We start from the raw sequence: 20,486 nt of genomic DNA, 5'->3' as shown, positions 1-20,486 counted from the left end.
ACTATCTGATACAGAGTAATCCTAATTACTCCTGTGTTAACCTACACAGCACTCCTCTTGTTGTCACTCATTCTTGCTAAAATGATATTGACCACTCATGATGCATCAGCATCCTCTGATAAATCTCACCATTTATCACCCTTTTGGTCAAATGCACGAGTGGGTGTGTTCAGAAAAAGGTTCTGGTGGAGGGGGAATCATTTCAGGCACTGAGGACATCACCAGAGCTGGCAACATCATACATACGGCAGGTAAGGTCACCCAGAAATGCTGCTTTCCTGATGGACCTGTTCTCCAAGTGAACCCATTTAGTCATCTGGCTCCAGCTAGCTGGGTGTGCATCGGAATTTTAATGTGCTTGACTAAATGACCTGCTGTATTTCGGTTATAAGCAACGGGCTAATAAGTCCTCACGTACCTTCAAAGCGGTTAAGGATGCATTCTTGTTTTTTCCTCCTCCATGCGAGGAGCCTGAGCTGTTGCTACCAGACCTCTCCCTCCCGTCCCCACCTTGGCTAACTCTGGGGCCGAGGCGGTGCTGCCCAGCGCCACGCCGTCGTCCATCATGGCGGTTGTCTTTGGACATCGACCCCGCGGTAAATTTAGTGCTCAGTCGATAAGAAATATGGACAACGTTGTGTTGTTATCACAGTTGATGGAAAAACATGTCAGATAAATACATGACAGTGAAGACAACCTAACAAAAGCAGGAAGTCGTGTTGAGTTTAGATTTGTTTCGACTGGCAATGGGATTATCCAATAAATTCACCGTAACATGGAAACAACATGCGCGACAGCCAATCGCGTACATTATAGTGTGGGTCAAGGGGCGGGGCGTATTTTAATTGGGCGGGACTTCAAACAGTCTACCATAGCAACCACGCAGATTGGGCGGGACGTTTGGTTGAGTCCTCAGTTTGTGTCAAGTCATCTACAGACAACCGGAAGACCGGAGGAGACGTGAACCTGCCTTCAAAATAAAAGCATCTGGGAGAAGACCTTTCGCCCTTGAAACTGAAAGAAAATAAAGACACTAAGGATGGAAATATTGCCACCAATTAAATAGAGTAGAACAGTGGTTCCCAGCCTTTTTCCTTTCTATCATTTAGTAAACTTAAGTGACATATTTTATACTATAAACCCAAACAGTGAACTCAGTGACTGCAGGAAGATTTTTATTCAAACAAGTAATTTGGATGAATTGTTAACAGATTATTTCCTGTTTATTAAATTCTCTGTCTGTTTTATGTATTTTCTATAATTTTTTAACAATTATACTTATTTAATAGGTTTCTTTTTTGGCAAATTAAGTGTTGACTTTACTTTTCATCACAGAAGTGAACCCACTGCTGAGATACAAGCCTACTGTGTATATTTTCAAAGTTTCTTTACACCCCTTAAAATCAAGAAGGCCTCCCTTTACACTAGTACTTAAACGGACTGTGTATGTGGTTGTCCATTTGTTGTTTATATTGCTATGTGTAAGTCTAATTTTTCATATACTGTATAGCTACTAGTACATGGATTGTGTTTGTTAAATTTCTGTATAGCTTTGTTGTGGTCGGTTTAGCAGCTGTATATAGCTTGTATGCCTTACATACTAGGACAATAAAGTTGGTTATGATTATGATATAATTGCATGTTTATCACTAAATGGTTTAGTTCAGCCCCAAAATATATTGTTGACCTGCTTGTACAACATAAAACTGTCAGGACACTTGAATGTCCCATAACTAGTTAGCTTACTATTCATAGAGAAATAAGATTGGTGAGTCTTCTTTTAGTTTTATGTGTCACACTTGTGGAATACATTTCCAGAGGATCTAAGGTGTGCCTGATCCATCCAAGATGAAAACCCTATTAAATCAGGCCTGTCTCTAAAATCGTACATAAATATAAATGTTTATGTGTGTGTATGTGTGTGTTCTCTTTTGAATCCTCTCTATTCTTTTCTTCACTTCGACATTGCCTTTAATTGCCTTTAAGTCAGAATATTAATTGTGTTATAATAAACTTGCCATCCCTTATCTAAAGAGTCTCCAAAATGTACACAGAAAATATCATGTTTGACAGGGTATGAGACAACAAGTTGGTCGCAAATTTACTTTTTTTCCTGCAAGAAAAGAGTGAAAATCTAGTGATCCAACACCCGAAAGTGATAAAATATAATCTACAGACTGGAAATATAAACTTGTGAAAGTGATAATGACAGTTAGTAGCAAGTAGCCTACAAATATCACTTTTAGGTGACAAAATAAAATAGTTTCGGGCTATCATGTGATTGTCACACATAGCCTACAAGTTGCAGGACACGCCTGAGTTTACTTTAGGGTTAGAGTTTTAAACGGTTATTTTGAAATCTGTGACCGGAAGTAGATAACGTTATATCCTCTAGGGGTAATGACGTCAAAAACGTAAAGCGTCGCTCGGAGAAACTTTCCACGGTAACAACATCTCCTATTTGCATTACCTCTCAGCTCTCTCACTGTACTGTTGGCTTGTTTGCGTTGTCTCCTTTAACTTAACTGCGTCTGTTTGTTTTGGATAACGCTGTTGGCTTTGTCCTCGACTCCTGTGTCTGTATGTCCAACTGTCTCAGTCTCACTCCCTCTCAAACAACATTTATACAGTCATAAATTAAAACCAGACACTAACGAGTTATATAGGTCTACCAGCCCCCCTTTCCCTTTCGTCCCCCTCTTTCCTCATCAGTCGTTCCTGGTAGATTTGTTTACATCATCATGCAAATCGAGGCTCTAATACAAAGTTTAGTTTGCTTGCACTTCCACCAGATGACCACAAAGTGGCAGTGTTGCAGTCTGGAAGCTACCAGCACTCTGTAGTGTTTTAAAAAGTTTAAATAGTAAATGTTGTATTAATTATCTTACTCAACAGATGGCATCCTCTGCACTGTTGGTGTTGCTAGTGCTTCAGTTTGGACTTGGACAAAGCTCCCATAAGCATCTTCATGAGGATCATTACAATGGCCAGCAGCACAACCCTGAACATGACATGAACGTCCTGCTCGGGGATGAGGTTTCTAAATATCTTCTCATTTTCATACACTCTTCATCCCTGTTTCTACTCTTCGTTCATCACCTGCTCACTTCTTATGTTATGCACTTGTAGGACACCGAGGAGATAAAGAAACTCAGCCCAGCAGAACAGAGGAAAAAGATCATGGACATTGTAAAGAAGATTGATACAAATGCTGACAATCTGCTGAGTGCAGGTAAATGCATGTTGTTACATTTGTAAAATAAATAAACAAAGGTGGTGGAAGGTCATACTCTCATAGGTCTGCTGTGTTTCATCCACAGAGGAGATCACACTGTGGATTCAGCACGTCTACAGACAGTATGCTCTGGATGATGCGAAGGAACGGTTCCCTCAGTTTGACACTGATAAAGACGGTGTCGTAACGTGGAAGGAATACAACACGGTCGCTCATGACCAGCTCATTAGTTTTGATGATACAGCTGTTCTGGAGGATCCAGAGCAAGAGTCTCTCAGACATGTAGGTGTACCTGCATTGCTTTGTTAATCAGCACATTATACCACAGCCTAGTTAATCTGTAATACCTTAACATATAGGCTCATATCCCCATTAGCTCCATCTGAAGGAGAAGAGGCGCTTTGATTTTGCTGATGCGGACAGCACATCTGGGCTCAATGTGCCAGAGTTTCTTGCCTTTACCCACCCGTCTGAAGTGGATCACATGGCTGTAAGATGAGTTTAGCTCCTACTCCTGCAAAATCTGACATGATAATGCATTCTTCCACTCATTAGAAGCATTCCCCTTGTGTTTCATGCAAAAGATGACTGATTTACCTTCTTTTACCGAAAGGATTTTGCCATTGAAGATGTGCTGGGTGAATATGACACAGATAAAGATGGATTCATCAGTCTAAGTGAATTCATTGGAGATGTTCGTGGCGAGGGTGAGACCACAGAGATTATTTTAAAACCAACAATGATCTAATTGTTGTTAGTTATCTCTGCTGTGCGCACTCGTATGACCCTATGCAGAGTTAACACTTTGATTTGTCATCAGAGGATTCCCCTTCACAGTGGGAGATTGAAGAAACTGTGCGGTTCAAAGACATCTATGATCAAGATAAGGACGGCAAGCTGAATCGAGAGGAGCAGCTCCGCTGGGTTGCACCTAATAGCTACGGTTCAGCAAGAGAAGAGGTGTGACTCGACTGTTCGACCCAGATTTTGTTGGTACAATGAATGCAAAAAGAGTTTTGAATTTGGCCAAATACAGTACTTGGATGCTTCTTTAGGGAATTTCCTGGTAGGTTTATATATATATATAGTTTCTCTCCATGATTTCCAAATCAAGAATATTCACAGATTTCTTCTCCTTGGTTTTATCATCAACAGGCTCTTCACCTTCTCAATGAAATGGACCAGGACGAAGATGGGCAGATCTCAGAAGCTGAAGTTTTGAAAAACCAAGAAACATTCATGAACAGTGAAGTGACAGACTATGGCAGACAGCTACATGTATCACATGATGAATTATAGTTATATAATTATGATGTATGTTTATTATTTGAGAGTTTTCTCATTTGTTTTCATGAAGGTGCAATGAAGGTTTTATTTCCTTTGTTGTACTTTGACATCAGTCTTGGGATTCACGTCAATGGCTGGAGATGGTTGAGCTTATCTGTCTACAATCGGTTTGCAACAGTAAGTGGCATAGATGAAATACAGGAAAACATATATTGCAACACAAGTATCACAGACTCAACCACTCTCTCAAATGACCACTGTGGTGTTTCATCACTTTTCTGACAAACTTTTAGAAACGTGTTCCAAGGATTTTAGATTAGATAACATAATATTGTAAGTAATTGTAATGTTGCATTCCTGTTATTTCCCCCCCTCCCTATGTGCATATAGTCCTGAAGAACAAGAGAGGTTCAACTGAAAATATGATTTTAACCACATTTGGAGAAATTTGACTTTGTTTTTGTTACATTTATAGAACAGGATATTTGAATTGCAACTGCGTATTGCCATTACTTGTCCTTTCACATGCCAAAACTGAGCTGACAAAAGTATCCGTCTGGTTGTGGTAACGGCTGACATGTTGCAGCTCTTCCTCATTTGAATCAAATGAGTAAGTGAGTGAGTGTTGCTGTTTGAAGGCTGGTTTCCTGAATGTGTCATGATCCATTTTACTTGCAACCAGAAACCGTGTGTTACGCTGCTGGGCTTTATAAAGTGACTTTAAGTTGAGTGGATTCTCCAACGGGGACAAGATGACATTACAATTTAAAGATGCCTTTTGGGTGAGTGAGCGTGGTCCAATCAATCCCTACATTTTTTGTTTTTTGTTAATTGATACTTGTTCAATTTTTACTGAGGTGTGAAGTCAGCGTTGTATTCAGTATGTTCACTGGAGTTAGATAATATCTTTCGTGTAACTTTCCCCTTCTGTTGTATCTAGTTTTTTCTTTTTGTGTGGACATGATCTATTGTACCATACACAAGTAATGTATTTAGTTATCTGTAGCTTATCTTTGGCTACAGTTACCTAAAGCGTTCGTGCTGTCTTTAGACATCTCATCTTTGCTTTCTTTCTTTTTTCTCGTGTTGAAACTCAATGGCTACTGAATTGTTGCATTGATTAAACTATTATATACATGAACTGTTATTTTTTTACACAGTTTTGGGTTGTGTACTCTCTTTTATAAATCTACAGCCAGACGTGTCACACAAACTAAATAGGTCTTTCTTGGTAGTGTAGTGTAGGGAAAAATGTCACTACAGCAACCTTATAGAGCAGGGGTCTCAAACTCAAATTGGCTTGGGGCCACTGATAGGAGGGCTACGTCATTGTTCAAGTACTACAATAGGTCCAATATTCTGAAAATATTTACATGACTAACATCATACTTGACAAAAAGTGTAAAACAGAAATCCCAATTTTATACCATCTTTGCTGTTTTCAGCCAAACAAACAAATGAAGGTCTGCAACCTGCTCTCTTCTTAATGTCTGGACATATTTGACTTTTGCCATTATTTTGTGCCAAACAAAATCCTAAAAAAAAAAGAATTGTGTTTTTATTTTAATTGTATATGAAGGGGTATTTTAAATTACAGAACTAGAAAATTATAATAATAATAAAGTGTGCCGGATTATATTTTTGGCAGTATGTTGCGTGCTGGGGGGGCGGGGTGGGTGGGTGGTTGGTTTCAGGACGGAAATGACCCCTGGACTGACGATGCAACACCCCTGTTATAGAAGTAACATTGTGTTCTGTTTGATTATTTAGGGTTTCCTGTTAATCATGCTAATTTAATCTTTCATACCTGCCTTCAATCCAGTGACAGCCTTTTCAGATCTGTTTTTTCACACATGGGTACTTCTGTTTGTTTTTCTAAGACCATATGCTCAAGCAAAGCATCAGGAACTGGCTAGTTGAACTAAAGCTTCAGTTTGCATTGTGAAGTTGTGCGCTTCCCTTTTCATCTTTATTTTCATCCTGTCTCAGTAACAATAGAAATGAACATCAGAGCACAGTGGTAGGTTTAGTTTTGTCCATATTAGTCAAACTAGGAGTACATTTACACCCAGCGGGGTTTTTGGTTCATTCAGACCTAAGCAGCAGTATGTAACAATTTCCATTCTAGATGCCATTACAACGCCTCCACGTGGAAAAAAAAACACAAGTAAAACTGTCGGGTATCATTTAAATCTTAAGCTGTTGCCTAAAGGTGATCATTTGGGCCTTTTCAATAATAAAAAAAGAGTAACATGTTCTTTCCAATATTCATAAGAAATTTTAGATGTATTGCTTCTGCCTCTTGGCCAGGGCGTCATTGTTAATGAGAATTGGTTCTTAATTGACTTATCTGGATAATTAAAGGTAAAAAATAAAATATTTTGATTCAAAATGTATAGTGTGTAATATGTGCTGAGGCTGAAATTCCTGAGTATGAATATTATGGTTTATCATTCATGGCTCCAGGGAGATGACTTCATCAGTAATATTGGGTACGAGAATATCAGTCAGAGACTTAATGATGGTCGACGGACGTGCAAAGAGATGGAGGAGCTCTTGAAAATGAGGTGGGCTCTCAAATTTCTTGTAAAATGCATATGCATGAATAAAACGAGGTCATTACAATGTGGTTCAGCTCTGTTGTGGTTTTGTCCATGTAGGGCATCAGCAGAGGAGAAATATGGCAAGGAACTGGTCACAATCGCCCGCAAGGCTGGTGGTTTATATGAGATCTGGTAGGCGAGTTACTCACAAGTATTTCTCTTCCAATTAATACATTTATTCTGCAGTACTGGACATGCAGAAACCATTTGTTAAGAATTCCCTGTGTTCATTCTTTTCACAGCACTTTGAGAACATCTTTTGATGAAATGAAAACACGTAAGCACACACATTTATCACACATTATTTAGTACTGAATACATGTGGCAGTTGAGTTTGTTAGTTGTGTGCTTTGGTGTTTTTCAGAAATTGAAAATGTAGGAAACATGCACATTCAGCTTGCTGGTTTCCTAAAAGAGGAGGTGAAGAGAATGGAGCAGTTCAGAGAGCGACAGAAAGAACAGCGGAAAAAGGTACCTGTGAATATCCCCCCCCGCCCCCCTCATTTGCACACAGAGGAAGTCTAAAAAGAGCTGCTTCTCTTACTTGGGTTTTTTGATGATGATGATGATGATGATGATGAAGATTTTTTACACTAACATTATCTTATCCTTTGCTTCCCAGTTTGACGTCATCATGGATAAGGTCCACAAGACAAAAGTCTCCCTCTACAAGAAAACAATAGATGTAAGGTCAATTCTCAGGTCTAATCTGTATGGTTAGACCTCTCCATTTCAGTGTCAGCGAGTGTATTTATATTTGTCTTTACATCATTGTGGGACTGGTAAACAGTATGAATCATCTCAGTAGCAGTTTTAGTGCAGCTACATCCTGCCTGTATAAGGCTTTAGCTGAGAGGCATGGCACTGTATATTTAAGATTTGAAAAGGGAAGATGATTTTGCAAGAAAATAAGTAAATGCATGTTAGTGTGATAGCATTGCTGCTCAGAAGAAGGAAGTGAGGTCTTGATGCACTTTGTTTTTCCTGCACATGCATGGCTCCTCTCTCTTGACTGAACATGACCCCCCCTCTTTCCTGTTTAGGGTTCATAAAGCGAAGCGTTGATCTGGGTGCTAATAGTTTCATATGTTCTCTGTTCTGTTTCCGTCCCAGTCTAAAAGATCCTATGAGCAGCGCTGCAGGGAGGCGGATGAGGCAGAACTAACCGCAGAGAAGGTTGCTAACACTCCCACAGCCACTCCCAAACAGATTGAGAAGGTAAATCTGTACTGTGGTATGTATGACTCATAATAGGTCCACTTATTTCAATTCAGTGATGAAAAGCTACTTTAGGCTTGACTTTCTAAAAGGATGAGTGGTGTTTTCCAGTTTCTGATTGTTCATGCAGTTTATTGTAACTACTTTAATGTCCTTTTAATAGCAGAGAATCCTTAAAGATCCCCTCTAGACATGTTAGTAATAATTAGTGGCCGATATTTGCTACTCCTTCTCCCTCCTCAAATAATTACAGAATCTGTTAAGATGCAAATAATATTAATTCCAAGAAGTTCAACTAGTGTACACAAGATGTCTCCTACTTCACTGAGAACTCCACTCAGTGTACGTGCACAGCAGGTGGTAGGTTTCCACATCATACTTGTGCAAGTTGCATATTGAGCCGTGATTGGCTTCCTGTGTGAACTGAGATTAAAGGTGAGATCAGAAAAACCTTTCTCCTTCAGCAGATAAATTGCCTTCTGCTGTCAAAATCCGCACATACGTCATTCTGTACAGTGGAGGTCAAACATTCGACTGAAGTAACAACAAGTAAATAATAATTTTTCACACAAAGGCCTGGCCCCTAATTCCTAACCAACATAGTTTTTATGTTTAAGACAAGAGAAATAAGGCAACCCAAGTTAACCACATAATTAACTAAAAGTTAAGCACAAACTAAACAAGAAACGAATGATGAAAATAACATACAAGCAAAAGCACATAGGATAAAACCAATAAAATCAGACTAATTAATTAAATCAAAAAGATGAATTAAAAGTGATGATAAACAGGTAGGTCTTTAGCTTGGACTGGAAAGTAGTCAGCATTGTTGCAAGTCTTAGTTCTTCTGGCAGTTATTACACATTTAAGCAGCTTAGAAAATAAAGGCAGCGTCTTCATGCTTTGTTTTGGCTGGGGGAAATAAGAAACAGTATTAACTATATTATAGACACTGTAAAACAGTTTGTGCTGTTGGTTTTGTTTGTCTATCATATCTGTCACTGGCATCTGAGAGTCTAGTGAGCATCTCATAAATAATGCTGACATCAAATGTAGGTATATAGAATTTCTGTTGCTGGCAACCAGATGGATAGTTTCTCAAACAACAGCTATTCCACAGTTACTTCACAACTGCTGGCAGACTGGGAAATTCAATTCTCTTTGGCCTTGACTTCATTAGTAAAGTTAGTCATTTATAAGCTATTCTGATTTCAAATGAAACGTACAAAGACTGTCAAGAAACCTACACAATAAACAGTATTTCATTTTATTGAGATAAGTACAGATTTGCAGAAATAATGGCAATGTGTAATTTTGTATTCTCTTTTCTTTTGCAGATGAACAACAAATCTAAACAGTGCAGAGAAGCTGCAGAAGAGGCTGGTAAGGAAATAATGGGAGCATGGAAGAAAGTAGGAAGCCGCTATGGTTTACCAGAAACATTTTCTGAAGATGGTGGTCACATTTACTTCCTTTTTATCTAGAACTGCAGGAATAGGTTTAGATAATAGAGTCTGCTGTCTGTTGTTATAACTGTGATTGCACATTACACGTCACAGTTTAATCTGTGTTACAGAAGATCTAATCTAATCTGATTCTTTTACTTGGCTTTAGAGAAGCAGTACATGTCAAACATTGAACAGCTTGACAAGACTCGCCAAGAATGGGAATCAACACACATCACCACATGTGAGGTAAAGTATAGAAGCTGTGTTTTTCCTCTTCCTGTATTTATCAAGTTAACAATGCACACTGCGGCATGATGCATTTTAAAATGTACAGACTTTGGCAAAGAATGGCAATACCCAGGGCCTGCTTAGTCAATGAGGATGTGAAATACTTCCTTTTAGCAGATTATAAAGTGAGAGACTAATCTACAAAAATGCTTCCTGGCAACCAAGTGTGATAACATCCACAAAACTGAAGCAGCCATTCAACTACTATTCATCCCTATTCACACACGCACGCACGCACGCACGCACGCACGCACGCATGCACACACACACACACACAATAAACCAGGAACCAGAGATAAAAACAAAAAGAGGAAAGACAGTTAAATGCTGAATGTGGAGTTTCAGTGTAAAATACATAAATACATATTTGAAAACTATGAAGCATTAAAAAGCACTCAAATAAAGAAGTTGCCAGTTGTGTCACTGTAAGTGTACATTCAGTACTGTATGGTGTTGTAAATGTACTGTGTGCCAATGTAACCTCTGATTATTTACTATTTCTCCAATCACACTGTTTTACAGATGTTTCAGCAACAGGAAGAAGACCGCATCAGCGTACTAAGGAATGCTTTGTGGGTGCACTGTAACCATTTATCAATGCAGAGTGTGAAAGACGACGAGGTGCGTGCAGCTGTATGTGGAAAAACTCTCAATACACACCATACACTGTACTGCGTATTTAAAACTCAATTTGGATAAACTGGTCTTTCAGTGTTACGAGGATGTGAGGAAAACACTGGAAAATTGTGACATTATCGCAGACAACAACTGCTTTGTGCAGATGAAAAGAACTGGCTCTACCCCCCCAGGTAGGCACCTGCCCTGCAGCCTTCCTGGTTTTGATTTGAATACATTGTACATTTTAATATAATCTCTCAGCTGCTGCTAAAATGCGTGGCACCTTTGGAAACAGTTGATGCATTGTGAAGCCCTGGAGCATTTTATTTTGTATTTACTGAATTTCACTGGTCCTTTCACAGCTCCAATTGAATACCAAAATTACTATGAGAGGGATACTACCGCTGAGAGTAACGGCAGTGCTGGATTTGTAGGAGGGGTCATGAAAAGGTTAGAATTACAGAATGGGAAGAACTGTTACTAAATGCATGATGTTGTAAGTGATTAGTGCGTAATGTATTTTTATCTCTTCACTAAAATTTTGTGTTTTTTTCCCCCAATTTGTAGGTTTTCAAATCTTCTGCAGGTGAACTGTTCCAGTGGCTCCAAACTCAGCATCAATGAACCAGTTGCCCAACCTCCTGGTACAGTACCAAAGTCATTTAAATAATAAATGCAATTTCCAAAATTATGAAAGATATGACTGTGACTAAGAGCCAGTTGATCCTTGCAACACAAGGTTTGAGCAACTATGAGTTACATACTGTTGTTAGTATTGCAGGGATTCCCTGCCATTACTTGTACTCCAGTGAATTCTTTTCACACAAAACGTGATCTTTTTTCCAACGTGTTTGCATTCATACTACTACTACTTGTAGTGGCAGAACATTTAAAGGGACAGTTCACTACAAAGTCCAAAACACATATTTTTCCTCTCTTCTGTAGAGCTGTTTATCCATTTGGATTCTTTTGGTGTGAGTTGCCAAGTTTTGGAGATATCAGCATAGAGGTGTCTGCCTTCCCTCGAATATAATAGAATCAGGTGGCATTCAGCTTGTGGTGCTCAAAAAAAAAAAAGAAAACATAAAAAAACTCAACAACGTCTCTCCAGAAATTATGGCCTGGTTACTCAAGATAATCCACAGACCTTGTAGTGAGCAGTTTCATTTTCTTTCTACCGTACCTGCCAACCATAGCTGAACGTTAGTAGTCTCAGTGGTGCCAGATGAGCTAGCTAATGTTACAGTTCAGCCTAGGATGTCATGAATATGTACATCCTGCACTGTCACAAGCCCAAGCCTCTTGTTCGCACGTCTCAAATAATATCCAGGTTAAAATTAGTTCAATGAGCACATTTGGAACATGAAAGGTTGTGTCAATGAAGGGGCACCTGAGGTCACCTGATAGCGCTGTGACAAAAAGGGTTGGGAATCACTGCTTTACACCAGCACTAACATCAAATCATTCATTTGCCAATGATCTGATTTTGGGAGAAAAATTGCAAATTATAAGAGGCTTCACACAGTAACTGAACTGGTGCTAATTATGTCTGCAATCCTTTCAAACTCCTCAGCACAAACATCAGACGGAGTATATGCTTCCATTCCTGGATTTCAGGGGTCCCAGCTGAGCACTGACCAGTATAAGGCTATGTATGACTATGAGGCACAGGTCAGTTTTCTTACCACAGATTTCTAACCGCCACATGAGGCACATTCAAATGTTCTAATCCTTGTTGATTTTAAGGGATAGCTATTGAGTGATCATTTCTGTCCCTGTTCTTAGGGAGCAGATGAGCTCTCTGTATGTTTTGGGGACGTCGTGGTTGTCATCGATCAAGGTGAGGATGGCTGGTGGACGGTACAAAGAAATGGCCTCACTGGGCTGGTTCCAGGAACTTACCTTGCCAAAGAATGAGTTTACCAGACTGCCAAATGTAAGACTATATGACTACTACATTTACTCATGTAACATTTTGTAAAGGCCTTATCATTTAAATTTACCCAATAGTTTGAATCCTGTTGTTCATGTTACATGTATCATTAAAGCCCCTATGAGTAGGATTTGAATGTATGTAAAACTTTGGCACACCCTGTGGTAGAATCATGAAAGACACTGTGACAGAGAGGTCACCCCTGTATGTGAACCCTAAGTGAGTTCAGGGGTTTTCACATGGATTTCTACAAAAACTGATGCCATTATAATCAGAATATCACATTATAATCCCACAGATATCAGCTTCCACGCACAGTAGCATGAGACAGTGTTTAATGGTGAATGTTGTACTGCTATGGCAGATATTCATATTACTTTGCCCTTACAGCTGGTGTGTTGAGTCCTCCTCCTACCAATGACAGCAGGGAGAATTAGTGATCTGTTGCACAAGGTCACTGCTGCACTAACTTTTTTCATATGCTGTGTTATTCTTGTATAGCCCTAAATGTTGGCCAGAATATTTGTTTGTGTTGTAGGCGTGTATATAATTTCTATGTAGTTATTGTTTTGTGCTAAGAATAATTATTTATCAAAAACAAATGCTGTTTTTTTTTTTTTTTTTACGTACATTACTTTTACAAACTATTTAGCATGTGACAAAACCACATTGCTCTATTTTTTTTTCTATTTATTGTTGTGAAGGCTATTCTTATTAATGTGGATTACAAGAACAATCCAAACAAAGTAGCTGAAATGCAACCGAGCGCTACTCTTGGGTCATGTGTCTCAGCCGTTGGCAGCAGGTGATGCAATGCTAATTCAATATCTATCAAGTAACCAAAGCTGAGTCATTGTGCCACCATTTTTAGTGTGTGAGAAGCAATTTCATCTCTTGGTAAACATATGAGAGAAATTAAATTAAAATCAGAATACGCACTCATTTAATTTCAAACTTTTCCCACATTTTATTTACAATCTTGATTCTTGCCATTGCTACATATCAGCAAATCAAATTCTAAAACTACCATCAGTAGACTGTTGAGACACAAAGAAACCAAACAGCTATAGGACAAAGTCTATCTAGAGTTATGAATGCATTACTACTTGAAAAATCCCACATACCGGAGGGGATCACAAGGTTTCATTCTTAAAGGAAAGATCAGATAAGCAAAAGCCAGTTAACTTACATAGTTAGGGCTGTGGTGTCCTCTATTTCTTGACAGAATACTGCTGGTGAAAAGTGAGGTTTTAACCAAAACTGAGCTGGAATAGTAGTAGTAGAAGTAGAATAGTAGTAGCGGTAGTAATTGTAGTAGCAGTAGTACTGGAGGTACAGGGTAAAATTATACAATCTTTCATTCAAGTACAAGACAGATTTAAATATAAAATATTGAAAGCAATACACATAGTGCAAACTAACATGAGGAGATGACCCTGTCCACGTTTTATTCCATACATGACTAACAAGGTTTGAGTTTGGTCACCCTAACCCTCACAGCAACAGAATACTTTCTACATCTCATTTACAATGACCATTACAGAATTTGGTCAATAGCTTTTTTTGGAAAAGAAAACAGGTAAAATATATAACTTTAGTGTGGTTAGTGTTTTAAGGTTAGTGTGGTAATAGATTATTTTCATGCTCTCACCAACGACACAAGTAAATTCTTAGAATGTATTATGGTGAGAAATGTGTTCTTCTTTATGCACACGTGCCCCCTGTAATGAGAAGCTCGTAGGCAGGATCTCTGCCTCTGCGGCACAGCACGACACATGCACACAACATCCCCAGCATCTAAAAGGAAAGAGACAGACACCATATTAGTGTTTTTACTTCTTAAATGTTGTTCATAGTTACAACCAGTCAGACATTTGGCCTTGCAGTATGGAATTCCACTGTAGTTGTGTAACTCGTGCTGCTTTGTTTGGACTTATTGCTACAATTATAAAACCAATAGGAGACAGAAAACAAACAGACCAAAATAATTAAAGGTATATGGAAGCATTTTGGGAAACACACTCATTTGCCTTCTCGCTGAGACTAGATGAGAAGATCAATGCCACTCTCCGGTCTGTATAGTGAAAATGTATCTAAAAACTGTTAGCTTGGCTCAAAGACTGGAGACAGGGGGAAACAGATCTGTGCACAGATAAAAAAAATCTATCTAGCAGTACCTCTTAAGCTCTAAAGCTTAACATTTAACACATTATATCTTTTCTTGACAGGATGTGGTGACTTTCTTCATTTACCATCAGGTTGCCTGGCAACTAGGGTAAATTAATGAGCTTTAAAATAGTACAACTATATATGTAGAGTGGACAGATACAAATGTAGCATGTGACAAAACCACATTGCTCTAATTTTTCTTGTTATGATCCATTTATTGTTGTGAAGGCTGTTCTTATTAACATGGATTACAAGGAGACCAGAACAATCCAAACAAGGCAGCTGAAATGCAACCGAGCGCTATTCATGGGTCGTGTGTCTGAGCAGTCAGCTCTCCTTGGTTCAAAGATATCTGGTTACTCTGCAACAGGTGATGCAATGCTAATTCAGTGCCTATCAAGTAACCAAAGCTCATTGTACCACCATTTTAAGTGTGCATGTCCAAAATAATTGCTGGGTGGTCATACAAACACCAAAGTGTAAAGACGACAGGTTCTGGTTATACGGGGCGTTATATGGCAGACTATTTCTTGACTGGGTGTAGTGACTTTCTGCAATCTTGTCGTCACCATGCAGTTGCCTGGCAACTAGGGTTAATTAGTGAGCTTTAAATTGGTACAAACACACATGTAGAGTGGGAAGATACAAATGTAAGATTCACTAACTTCATGATGCTACTTAAAAGGGAGGATTTGTTTTGTACCATAGCCTTAATATGACTCAAAATATAAACATCTTATGATAAAGCCACAACTACTGGGGCAGATCCGGACATATATTTTAATGGATCAGTAGCACCTAAAATAAAGCCAATCAATATCCGTACATGTACTGCAGAGCGGTGCGCTGTATGGGAGTGAAATTTAGACTGTGTGGATTTGAAAATGTATTTGGTTGCACTATTCTGACACCCAACAAAACTGTTATCACTCCTCTCTTATTAGCGAAGAGAAGTTTACAAAACATTCAGCTTGCAGCTTCTCCTTTTTAGCTGGCACACATCGCTTTCATCGGCTAGAATGACGCACTTTGCTGACAGCTTGTATCAGCTGTCGGAAATTTAGATTAATTCTGCAAGTGTTTACAGAGTGATATGTCTTCTCTCTAGCTGATTGTCTAAAGTCAGTTTCAGGAGTCCCTGTTCAATTTATATTCTTATCATATCAATAATTTCAGCTTATCAACTTCACTCAAATGTTTTGCACCAGGACCTTCAGTATTTGGTCAGACACATATGTAATTTGTCATGACTCAAATACTTAATGTTGTATGATTTGGAAGGGGGCCAAAAAAGTAAAAATCTTTAAAAATCTTAAAGAAAGTTACATACTTGGATGGCAGCAAATGTCAGTGCAGTCCAGATGACATACATCATGATCTCCTTCAACTTCTTCACAACCAGAGCTTCACAACCCTATACACACACAGAATATGTTCAAACATATCAAGTTATAAGTCACTGCCGTTTAAAAATGAGTAGTATTTGGTATGAACACTAGGCAAGTTTAAAGATTCCTTTACTTCTTGGTAGAGATCTTCAGGATGTGTGAGGGACCCGGTGCAGGTTGCAACTGTAGTTTTACAACAGCTGATGGGTACGCTGTTATTTTTAGATTCTTCATACCAGTGTGTATTCTGCCAGTCTGAGTAATTGTGGATCCCACAGCACTGAAGCTGTGAAAATGAAAACAATCAAAATAACTGACCTGCAGTTGTATGCCAGCACCAATCAGTCAAGTCGCAGTCTACGTGCATGTCTGTGTAGACTGATATAGTATATGTGGTGAAGACTTTGAAGGAATTATATAAAAGCTATACAGAGTATTACACGTCTTCTACTAAATACTATTACAGCTCAGTTTTTGTTAAACAGATTCTTATAGCTATACAAAATGTGGTGCTTTGGTTTTCTCCTGGTATTTTTAGATGCAACGGGTTCTATTAGCTGTAGGTGAAACCCATACACAAGATCTCATTAGCTAGGTGCACTCCAACACTTCGCTTGCAGTCATTTGACTCGGATGACACTTAAAACTTAGAATGAGGCAGTAAGTGAAAGGCAGAATGTATGAGATGGAAAGATGAATGCCCGTACTGTGCTAGCTATTGTTTACTCGTTGTGTGGTCCCAGTCAATATGTGTGTGAAATCTGAAATCACAGTTCATTCTTTATTATAATTTTGGCCAAAACCTTATTTTGAGGTCATAATGACCTTTGAAGTGTCACCAAATCATTGTCCGACCAACTGTGAAATATGGTCCCAAACTTTGGTTCCTGAGTTAGGATGTTGAATAATGGCCAAAAAAGTTTATTCCAGGACATTATGATGTCTCAGTCTAGTTGACCTTTAGGAATAAATGAAATGCCATCACTTCATCGTGTGCAATTAAACATCTGTGTGAAATATTGTCATAATTACCACTCTTTACTATCTATTCTTGAGTTACGACCAAAAAACGTGTTTGTCGAGGTCATTCTGAGCTCACAGCGACCTTTGAGTAAAACATGTCACCAATTCATTGTTCAACTAGTTGTAAAATATGGTCATCCGTTCTTAAATTTCAAGGCAAGTTTGAAGAATCCCCTAGAGGCGTTTCTGAGATATCACATTTACAAGAATCAGATGGATGGACAACTCAAAAACATAATGACTACTCAAGATTACTGTCAACAACAGAAATGCAGGTGAAACAAACATTACAGCATTATATCTGGTTTACAGAGGATTTCTGTCCTCACCTGTCTCTGAACATAGTCGATGGCCCGACTCTGGGCATTGCTGTTGGTACCATTGTACTCATCATACACCTTCTTGATGGAACTATTAACTTCATCTTCAACCTGTAAATGGTAAAGAAAGGTGAGACTAAGCATTTGATGACCAATTTCTGTGAATGCTTCAAACCAACATGATTGCAAGCACAAGCAGATTAGACTAGGCTACAGCTGAATGATTGTTCCTGCTCTTCCGGATGGGTGTGATCAAGTTAAGCCTCAAACAAGGCCAAGAAAAACAAACATGTACCAACTCGTATTTGACTTTCTCACCTTTGCTCTGTAAATGTATCCGAGAACCACCACCGCCAGTTCCGTCAAGAAAACCAACAGGAGAATGACGACAAACTGTGGATTGAATTACAAGACTCAGGATGCACAGACAACATGCAACACATTGGAAAACTAATACGAACTTAAACAAAAAATGGACTGTTTAACACTTTGACATGTATTTAAGACAAGATTAGACAGAATACTTCCCCTTGTGAGAAAAAGTTTGAATAATAGGTATTCTGTGCAGTTTCTGCACCATGGGTGTATAAATACAGTATATGGAGTCTGTTATTTAAAATCTTTTGTTCATACCTTTTGAAATATTTGTATTTTTCCAATTGTTTGTGATTTATGACAAAAGTATTTTGTTATGTCAAATTTCAAATGTTAATGTATCCTGAAATCACACAAGGTTTCAAAGTTAATCTTTGAATAATCGTTTGCTACTCAAAGGCATTAGTACCCTCATCTATCCAGCTGTTTACTGACCGTTGTGAGTCCACAGTAGCTCTCTCTCACGGTAGCGCAGCATCCAATGAGCCCAATAATGAAAAGGAGGGCTCCAACTGCAATGATGGTCACTGCTGGGATGAGAGTGTACACGTCTTCAAAGAAGTGATCGTAGTCATCGTATGTGATGAAGACGTAAGCGCCAACGTAGCACAGGACACCAGCAGCAGCCTGTGGGTGCAATCAAGTGGTAACACACCATAAACATGTCCCATAGCCTGTTGCAAGACATTTCACACGTTTCTTTATGAACTTTTAAAAGTACGTGACAATAAAGAGTACACTGTGGTTGGTTTCTGGAGGGTTATTATTCAGCATCTCACATGCAGCAGCACACAACATATCATCACTTATCCCCAGAGGTGAAAATCTCTTGTGCTTTAACTTGAATATTTCCATTTTACTCTACTTTAAACTGCACTAAAAAGCTGAGTTGCAGATTTACCACATACAACATACTCGCATGATTTCTGGAGCTTTAACTACCCAAGAGCATGTACTCAAAGTTGGCTCCACCTCAAACTGCTGCAACATCCAAATGCTACTCACGAATGAATGCATCAGTAACAATAATTTATTACAGTGTAAATAATAACAACACACGAAAATAAATGCATCTTCCACTTTACACGTTAGGTAAGGTAGGAGGTAAGATTTTGCTGGTGGTATTTTCTTTTTTACTCGTCCTTTTAAGCAAGTACCACAGTTTATTTAACACCTGTGATGAGACCTGCTGTTTATAAAGAACCACCCGAGGGCTTCATACCAAAAACAAGATGGACATTTTAAACTAGGTTAGTTTTTATGCCATTATTGACACAAACAGCTGAGTCATAATCTCTGCCGCTGGGTGGATTAAGGTCACTACTCCCCGCATTGAGGGTCAAAACACTGATAGTTTGACTTCAGTAACGTTAACGGTTAAGCAACACTGCCATGTTTAAACTCTAAAACATAATGGCATGCTTCCCTTAACACTGTGTGTTGTTAGCGGGAAATCATTAAATAATAACAACATATCTCTAAAGTGTTTACTACTGACTTGTCAAACTAATCCCTCCCTGGTTTTAAACAAAGGTCGGTTGCCGCAGCTAGCAGAGCTGCTGACTGGGACAACACAGCTAACGTAGCTAGCCGCTGTGACGCACGTTTAAAACTGTCAGAAACCTCCAAACTTACCCAAAATATCAGGTTCAGAAAGACCAGGACCGTCTTTGACGACGTGATGCCGCACTGTCCCATCTTCAACACGGGGATTTAATGCTGTAACGTGTTGAAATATAATGCAGGGTTTCTACTCAGACATGTCCCGGACTGCTCCACCGCTCACTCTCCATATCTGTCACTGTGGATCGTCTGGTTGCGCAGCAGCGCCGCCACCACGCAACCAGAGTAACAACAAGAAAGTATTCACTTAACCACCCCGGAATCTAGTGAATATGCTAAATATAGATACATACATTTTATAACTATATAACCTTTTGTTTGTGATGTATGCTCTCTGTCAGCTATTAAAAATAAAGGTGTGTTAAAGGCAATCGAAATATTATTTGAAGTGTTTTGCTGACATCTAGTGGTGGGAAATATAATTTCACTTCAGAATCAGAAATTCTTTATTGCTCCCCGGAGGGAATATGTTTGTTACAGTTGCTCAAGGTGCTCATGCAACGTTCAAGAATAGAAATAATAATTACATTACAATATCTAACGCAATATATATAGGAATAAAAAGTGTGTATATAGGTATATACATATAAGTAAAACATTTAAATATAAATACAATAAGAGCCTAAGTATGTACCTTATAATAATACAACATATACAATAGCTATATGACAGTAATATAGACATAAGTAAATGTATGCCACGGTATGTGACTGACAGAAATGAAATGAGTAAGGTTGCAGTATTACAGAAGTATTACGGAATAGGCCAGTGTATTGCACATTGACCTGAGTAGTGCACCGTAATCAAATTATTGCACATTAACCAGAGAACATTTCAAGCACAAGTTTAGTGACTAATGACTCAGAGTTTTGGCACTAAAGTTGTAGAGTTTGATGGCCACAGATTATTGAGTCTGTTAGCGTCCGCTACTCTCAACCTGCTGCCTAAGCACACAACA

General features: G+C 38.7%; 4 protein-coding genes across 7 annotated transcripts in view; 2 read left to right on the top strand and 2 right to left on the bottom strand.

Annotated features, from left to right (window-relative positions):
• scaper (S-phase cyclin A-associated protein in the ER) overlaps nt 1-729 on the bottom strand; it is a 58,327-nt gene extending 57,598 nt beyond the window's left edge. The window contains exon 1 of one of the 2 annotated variants that reach the window (XM_051381143.1): nt 419-729. In XM_051381143.1, the coding sequence (XP_051237103.1) occupies nt 419-586 (168 nt within the window). In that variant the 5' untranslated portion in view covers nt 587-729. The remainder of the gene's footprint in view (nt 1-418) is intronic. The other variant, XM_051381145.1, reaches the window with a different exon arrangement.
• On the top strand, nt 157-5,659 carry rcn2 (reticulocalbin 2). 3 transcript variants are annotated; one of them, XM_051381149.1, is made up of 8 exons: nt 157-251; nt 2,896-3,036; nt 3,130-3,232; nt 3,321-3,517; nt 3,612-3,725; nt 3,849-3,942; nt 4,056-4,195; nt 4,391-5,659. In XM_051381149.1, exons 2-8 carry the CDS (start codon nt 2,896-2,898, stop codon nt 4,532-4,534), a joined length of 933 nt encoding a protein of 310 aa, XP_051237109.1. In that variant the 5' UTR covers nt 157-251; the 3' UTR covers nt 4,535-5,659. The 3 variants fall into 3 exon arrangements, 2 of the variants coding, with proteins under 2 accessions (XP_051237109.1, XP_051237108.1); XR_007881146.1 differs by lacking the exon at nt 157-251 and adding an exon at nt 2,366-2,444 and having other exon boundaries at nt 4,056-4,301; nt 4,391-4,530; XM_051381148.1 differs by lacking the exon at nt 157-251 and adding an exon at nt 2,366-2,444.
• Nucleotides 5,156-18,649, top strand: LOC127352610 (proline-serine-threonine phosphatase-interacting protein 1). Its single transcript, XM_051381147.1, has 15 exons — nt 5,156-5,304; nt 6,989-7,089; nt 7,183-7,257; nt 7,368-7,402; nt 7,490-7,596; nt 7,748-7,810; nt 8,239-8,343; nt 9,681-9,726; nt 9,958-10,037; nt 10,602-10,700; nt 10,792-10,888; nt 11,060-11,147; nt 11,265-11,341; nt 12,271-12,368; nt 12,483-18,649. Exons 1-15 carry the CDS (start codon nt 5,275-5,277, stop codon nt 12,612-12,614), a joined length of 1,233 nt encoding a protein of 410 aa, XP_051237107.1. The 5' UTR covers nt 5,156-5,274; the 3' UTR covers nt 12,615-18,649.
• Nucleotides 13,573-19,723, bottom strand: tspan3a (tetraspanin 3a). Its single transcript, XM_051381151.1, has 7 exons — nt 19,541-19,723; nt 18,341-18,532; nt 17,849-17,923; nt 17,540-17,641; nt 16,321-16,473; nt 16,130-16,213; nt 13,573-14,427 (listed from the first exon to the last, which is right to left on the bottom strand). The coding sequence occupies exons 1-7, from the start codon at nt 19,601-19,603 to the stop codon at nt 14,335-14,337; spliced, it is 762 nt and encodes a 253-aa protein (XP_051237111.1). The 5' UTR covers nt 19,604-19,723; the 3' UTR covers nt 13,573-14,334.
• Between the last annotated feature and the right edge of the window lie 763 nt (nt 19,724-20,486).

This window comes from Dicentrarchus labrax, unplaced genomic scaffold, assembly GCF_905237075.1.
Source record: "Dicentrarchus labrax unplaced genomic scaffold, dlabrax2021, whole genome shotgun sequence".
Classification (NCBI taxonomy): Eukaryota; Metazoa; Chordata; class Actinopteri; family Moronidae; genus Dicentrarchus; species Dicentrarchus labrax.
This window is presented reverse-complemented; position numbering and strand designations above follow the sequence as displayed.

What these genes read in the sequence shown, in the direction of transcription:
- rcn2 (XM_051381149.1), top strand. Translation starts at nt 2,896, where the DNA reads ATGGCATCCTCTGCACTGTTGGTGTTGCTAGTGCTTCAGTTTGGACTT. An exon ending in ACGTCCTGCTCGGGGATGAG is followed by an intron (nt 3,037 to 3,129) that starts GTTTCTAAATAT and finishes ATGCACTTGTAG; the next exon opens with GACACCGAGGAGATAAAGAA. An exon ending in TGGAGATGTTCGTGGCGAGG is followed by an intron (nt 3,943 to 4,055) that starts GTGAGACCACAG and finishes ATTTGTCATCAG; the next exon opens with AGGATTCCCCTTCACAGTGG.
- LOC127352610 (XM_051381147.1), top strand. Translation starts at nt 5,275, where the DNA reads ATGACATTACAATTTAAAGATGCCTTTTGG. An exon ending in TCTACAAGAAAACAATAGAT is followed by an intron (nt 7,811 to 8,238) that starts GTAAGGTCAATT and finishes TTTCCGTCCCAG; the next exon opens with TCTAAAAGATCCTATGAGCA. An exon ending in GTAGGAGGGGTCATGAAAAG is followed by an intron (nt 11,148 to 11,264) that starts GTTAGAATTACA and finishes CCCAATTTGTAG; the next exon opens with GTTTTCAAATCTTCTGCAGG.
- tspan3a (XM_051381151.1), bottom strand. Translation starts at nt 19,603, where the DNA reads ATGGGACAGTGCGGCATCACGTCGTCAAAGACGGTCCTGGTCTTTCTG. An exon ending in TTCTGAACCTGATATTTTGG is followed by an intron (nt 18,533 to 19,540) that starts GTAAGTTTGGAG and finishes TTGCACCCACAG; the next exon opens with GCTGCTGCTGGTGTCCTGTG. An exon ending in TCGACTATGTTCAGAGACAG is followed by an intron (nt 16,474 to 17,539) that starts GTGAGGACAGAA and finishes TCATTTTCACAG; the next exon opens with CTTCAGTGCTGTGGGATCCA.